The 6,000-nt window shown below is 35.9% G+C and overlaps 1 protein-coding gene across 5 annotated transcripts in view; it reads left to right on the plus strand.

Annotated features, from left to right (window-relative positions):
* Positions 1 to 3,022, plus strand: part of LOC140501243 (lipoxygenase homology domain-containing protein 1-like) — a 680,545-nt gene extending 677,523 nt beyond the window's left edge. For all 5 annotated transcript variants that reach the window (XM_072604606.1, XM_072604605.1, XM_072604607.1 and 2 more), the window contains one exon: positions 2,726 to 3,022. In XM_072604606.1, coding sequence (XP_072460707.1) covers positions 2,726 to 2,780 — 55 coding nt within the window. In that variant the 3' untranslated portion in view covers positions 2,781 to 3,022. The remainder of the gene's footprint in view (positions 1 to 2,725) is intronic.
* Positions 3,023 to 6,000: the final 2,978 nt, after the last annotated feature.

Raw genomic sequence — 6,000 nt, forward strand, 5'->3', positions numbered from 1 at the left:
TTTTGATAATCCTAATAATACATCATCAATACTATTTTCTACAAGAAAAAAAGTCCAAAGGCAAAACTGACAAATATCATAAGGAATAAAAAAGAAACAATTAAGATCAGAATTTTTTAATGCAGTGATCATTGTCAGAATCAGCTATGTACTGTCATACCATTTGTTGAGTAAAATATATTTAGTCAATACTAAATGAGATAAAAGATGAGAAGACTTCATCTTCAATAACATCTCTCTAGCCCAACGTTTTTAAGCAAATTTGTACGGGAATGAAATGCATATTCTCTTATCAATAAGAAGGTCTATGAGGCTTTCACCAGTAAAAAGAGTTGATAAGGTTTTTAGGGCAAGTTCTAGAAAGAAATTTTAGTAGTTCAAGGTATTCTGCCTTTTCCTCTGGTAAATACCACTATCATTAGTGATGCTTTATTAGGATTTTCACACTTGTTAGATTTTAGGTATTAAAAACTGAAATACTTACATGCTTAAAAATAACTTGTTTATTCAACAAAATACAAATTAGTCAGTTTATCTTTATACTCTTTGACTATTAAATATATTACATCATTTAGGTGTTCAGTGTGAATATGTCTGGTCCGAAATTGTCCAGAAAAAGCCACTGAGGCAGAGCTCCAAGTAAATAGCACTTCGTTAAAAGGTCCATGGTTCCCTTTAATAAAGTGGATCTCAGATCTTCCTCATGATATTAGATGCTCCCGTTCCCCAAGATCTTGTTTTTATAGGTATTGGTGCCTAAATATGCAAAAGAGGCATGGTAAAATATAGAATCTCACTGGTTGACAGACTTTCCTTTTGAGGGTCAAAAATTAAAATGAACAAGGCAAGAGTTATCTCCAATGACTAAGTAGTTGGTCACCTGCCCATGTTGGACAAGAGAAAATAGTGCAAGGTACAAAACTAAGTTGGGTGACTTTCCAAAGAATCAAGGCATCCTATCCATGCTGGGTTTGGACATGAAATTTGAGTAAAATGGTAGTGACATCTTTGTCAGCATTCTTGTAGTTGTAAAGTGAGCTTTCTAACTAGTAAACAAGTAGTGAACATTACATTAAAGTCTGAAGTCTACTAAAGGCCTACTATAAGAACTTATTTAAACATCTCTATATGATTTATGTAAAATATCAAGCTGATTAATACTGATTGGAATAGAGTAGGGATCCTAATGATCATATCTCGCAAGGTGCCACTTTACAGAAAAGACATTGAAGAGCTAGAGTAGATCAACGAGAAGGTGGCCACCATGCTACATTAACAGTCATTGAAGGAAGACATGCTGCTTGACCTGGAGGAGGAAAAACAAAACAACCTTAAGCAGGACACAGGATATCTGTTTTCAAGCATTTGCAGGATTATTGGGTGGAAGGGCTATCATACTTGTTCTGCTTAGTCCCAGAGCACAGAACTAAAAGATGTGGATAGAAATTGCAGTCTTGATGTCAGCCAAAATCTTCCTATGAAGCCCAACTATTTCAAACTGGAAAGAGCTGCCTTGGGTTAGCCAAATCTTCCTCACTGAAGGTCTTCAAGAGAAAGCAGAAAAACTACTTGCTATGTATGTCAAAAAGGGGATTTCTATTCAGATATAGGTGGGTTTAGCTAGACTCTGAAGTCTCTTCCAACTTTGAGATTCAGTGATTCTGAGAAAGTAATGAACAAGAAACTCTTGAGTACTTCTTTTGAACTACTTCTATTACACCCATAATGCATTCCTGGAAACATTTTCAGGTGTATCTTCCAGAAGATAAAGGGTTACATCAGTCACTTTGGAGATGTCTGTTACCAAGAACAGAAACTATTTAATGGGCAGAGAAAGAGGGTGGGAAATAAAGTATGGGTGCTTCATTAAGCAGCTGAACTGGCTGAGTAGGGAGGCACATGTGAAGCTGAGAAAATTCATGACTACTTGTGTCTTGTCACCAACTTAACCCACAACATGTCCTCTCAACATGGATTGCTATGTTTCTCAACTAACAAGTGGCCCTCGGTCATTTTTATTGCTTCTGGTTGACCCCCTTGATTTAGACTTGTTTACAGCTGCTTAAAGTACAGGTGTTAAGTGCCTCATTAACACTTTTCTTTTACTCACTCTGGGCAGCACATGTCCCCAAGTACCTCTTTCAGTTTTTCCTCAATTCTTTCCTACCATATCCTCTAAGCCTTGATGTCTTCTGTCCCAAGTTTGGCTAACAGCTCTAAACTTTTTAAATGGAAGACATGAAGTAATGCTTTGTCCCAGCTGTGTAAGGGTGGATACCTCACCTAGAGTAGGATGGGAAGAGGTAGTGAGGCAACTTGTCTCTTACAGAAGTCCGAATGTTATTTCCTCTATAGAAGCAGAAGCAAGCAAACTGACAAATAGGTGGGTTTAGCAATATAAACAGGCTACTTCACAAAATCAAAAAAATTCTTCCCTTGTGTCCCTTACTACTTACTAAAGAAATAACTGTCATTTACTGTTGTTTAAAACAATACTGCGGCTACTACTGCTGCTGCTACTGTTACACTACTACTCCAGTGCACCAGAAGAACTTAAGTTATAACAATTGAAATGCTTTTAATGGCAATGTTGGACTATTGAGGGTTATGGATAAAGTGGGAATTGAGCTCTAAAGGCAAGTATATGCTGACTGCTAACTCCATTTGAGGTAAACATTACCTGTGGTGCCAATCTCATTTTTCTTTTCTTTTTCTCCAAATATAGGTGGCTTACTGAAGATGAGCATGATGGACTTGCTGTTATAAAACTTTATCCATAAATCTGTTTTTTCTGCATTTATCTTCAACATGGTTCTTTTTTCAAATTCCTATTGATCTGAATTCTTGTATTTCTTTATTAATTATAAAGGTTCTATAATTATTATAAATAAATGTCTAAATAACAGCTAGCATTTAATATCACCAGTAGCATTTAATGTTTGTTGCATATGTAATTCCTTCTATGAGAAATATTAAATAGTTGGACAGGAATAATCTGTAAATAAACAGACTTAAAACACAATAGTGACTCTGTCCATGTGTGACAAATACACTTAAGCAGATCAATTTAGTCCCCAAGACACTGTTTTTTTTTTCCATTAAGTATTGATTGTCCTGATAGCCTTTAGTAAAATAAAGTGAGGAAACAATCATGCTGTTACTACAAATGTGCAACACATCTGTCTTTCCAAAGAGTTTGCTCTAAATATATTTATGGCAAAGCAGAGATAATAACAATAATAGCTACCAAATATAAAATGCTTTCAGCGTTGCAAAGTGCCTTGCATATACTATCTCATTTTATCCACACAATAACTCTGAGAGGTAAGGGCTCTTATTATCTCCATTTTACAGATGACAAAGCTGAGATTGTGACCTCCCTAAATTTGCATAAATATATGAGGCTAAATTTGAATTCAGGTTTTGCCAACTCCAGGTCTAGTATTCTTTTCACTATGTTACTAATATATAGGAGAAATGTATTAAATTCCAGATTGTAAATGTATTTAAGTTCCGGGTTGAAGAGTTCCATAGTGCTCCTAACTTTTCAAAACTACTCTCCTTCATGTCTGATGCTCTGAAGTATTGCTTGGTTTTATGAATCTCTGGAGCTGGAAGAGATGATTGGAAGTCATCTAGTCTTCACCAGTGATATTATAGGTATGGAAACTGGTGCCCACAGAAGTTAAATGGCTAACCTATGTTGATAGAGTAAATAAATGTGCTAGCCTAGACTCTAGGTTTTCTGACTCCCAATCCAGAATTTTTCCCTCTACCATGTTGCTTTCTAATATATGTCATTATTACTAAGAATCATAACTATATTAATTTCCCCTAATTCTTTGTTCATTATAATATTTTCTTCTTCCTAACTTCCTAGTTACCTAGGCTTATGATCTTCTGGTAATCATTGACTCTCTGTTAAAAGGAAATAAACATTAATATGGTGCCTATAATGTGCCAGACACCATATTAAGTGCTTTAAAAAATAGTATCTTATTTAATCATTACAACAACCCTGTCAAAAACTTAATTATTGTCCCCATTTTATAGTTGAAGAAACTGAACCAAATAGCTAAGCAACTTGGTCACCCAGCTAGTAAGTGTCTCAGGCAAGATTTGAATTCAGTTCTTCCTGACTCCATGCTCAGTGCTCTATCTACCTTGTCAAAGCTGCCTCCTGTTAACTGCCATATACGGTCAATAGACAAGTCAACTTTACCTTGTCAATATCTCTCATATATCTCCTTTCTTTTCATTTTGACTATACCTATCCTAGTTCAGGTCCACTATTTATACAGTGATGATACAATAATAATTTCCTGGTCTGCCTGAATTTCAGTCTCTTCCTTTTCCAATTCATCCTTCAGACTGAGTGAACATTTCACCTATGTCCCTGATCACTAATAATCAAATACCTTCAGTAGCTTATGATTGCTTACTAAGATGCATAATTCTTGTCATGTCCTTCAGGGCTATTGACAATCTGGTTCCAATCCTTTAAGGGAAGATCTCTACGATTTGTGTGTGTGTGTGTGTGTGTGTGTGTGTGTGTTTTAATTTCCTTTATATTATTAGTATATTACTTATTTTCTGAGCAAGTGACTTCCTTCTTCCCCATTAGATTATAAACACCCCGAGAAGACAATTCTGAAGGACTTACAAGGGAAGAGAATATTGACCTTCAAAGAAAGAACTGAGAGATCTGAATACAGATCAGAACATACTGTTTTAACTTTATTTTTCTTGTTGTTGTTTTTGGGGGAGAGGAGGGTGGATCTGTTTTCTTTCAGCACATACCTAATATAGAAATATGTTTTCCATGACTGCAAATGTATAACGTATCAAATTACCACCTCAATGAAGGGGAAAGGGAAAAAGAGAGGGAGAAAATTTGAAACAATTTTTTAAATGAATGTTAAATATTGTTTTTACATGTAATTTGAAAAAAATATTTTAAAAAATGGACACATTGAGCCCAAGACCAAGTCATATTTAGTTTGATAGTCTCAATACTTTGTACAAAATAGGTGTTTAATTAGTATTTGTTGTTAAATTATCCTAAATAGTTTGAGTTCAAAAAACGACGGAAAGCTAACCAAGGTTGATTTTTCAGCAAAATTTCCAGCATTTTCTATTCTCAATCAAGTGAGAAATACCTTGAGGACATCCTTTCTCATTGGAGGCTCTCAAATTAGATTTCCACTATGATCAGAAATAATAAGTGGTGAGAAATGAAAAAATAAAAAGTAAACAAAATACCAGAATATTCTCAAAACCCTGATCATTTGTTCCTTTGTTCTATCCTAATAAATTGTTTTGACAAGGAAAACCCATAATCCCATCCTTCCTCTACCCCTCCTCCCACCCTCCATGAATATGTTTTGAATAGTGTAGGGCCTATACTTGGAAGCCAATATGGTAGAGTAAAGAGCATTCCATCTGAATATTCCCAGCATTGCCCTTCAAGCAAATTTAAAATAATACATCAAATTAAATTCTAAAATGGCATAGCCAACTAAAGGTCAGGGTAAGTTTTTTTTCAGCCCAGAACAACTGAAGAGGTGAGGAGAGATCTGTGGCACTGAGGTGGGGCTTGGACAGAAATGCAGCATGGTAGTGACACTAGTTATGAGCCTCAAAGGTGGTTTCAGGGACAGACACGATAGCAAAAGAACCAGGGGCTGTCACTGCCCAGAGATGGTAAGGAGATTAGAGACCAGTTAGGGGGGAAAAATACAACCTGCCTCACTATCCTTCATGCTAGCACTAGACACAGGACCAGTTGCCATTTGGCAATTCCACTTCCCATTACACAGTTTCAAATTGAAGTTCCAGGAAGGAGAGGACATGTGATGTCAAGAAAGGAGTGACCCTATCTGGATCAGGACAAGAGTATAGACAAAGAGAGCAATGATTACACCTCTCTGCACATCATAGCACCTTGGAAGCACGAAAAAGTTACAGACCCTGGGTGTTTTGAAAAAAGCAGAGTAAAGA

The sequence above is a fragment of the Notamacropus eugenii genome, chromosome 4 (genome assembly GCF_028372415.1).
Source record: "Notamacropus eugenii isolate mMacEug1 chromosome 4, mMacEug1.pri_v2, whole genome shotgun sequence".
NCBI lineage: Eukaryota > Metazoa > Chordata > Mammalia > Diprotodontia > Macropodidae > Notamacropus > Notamacropus eugenii.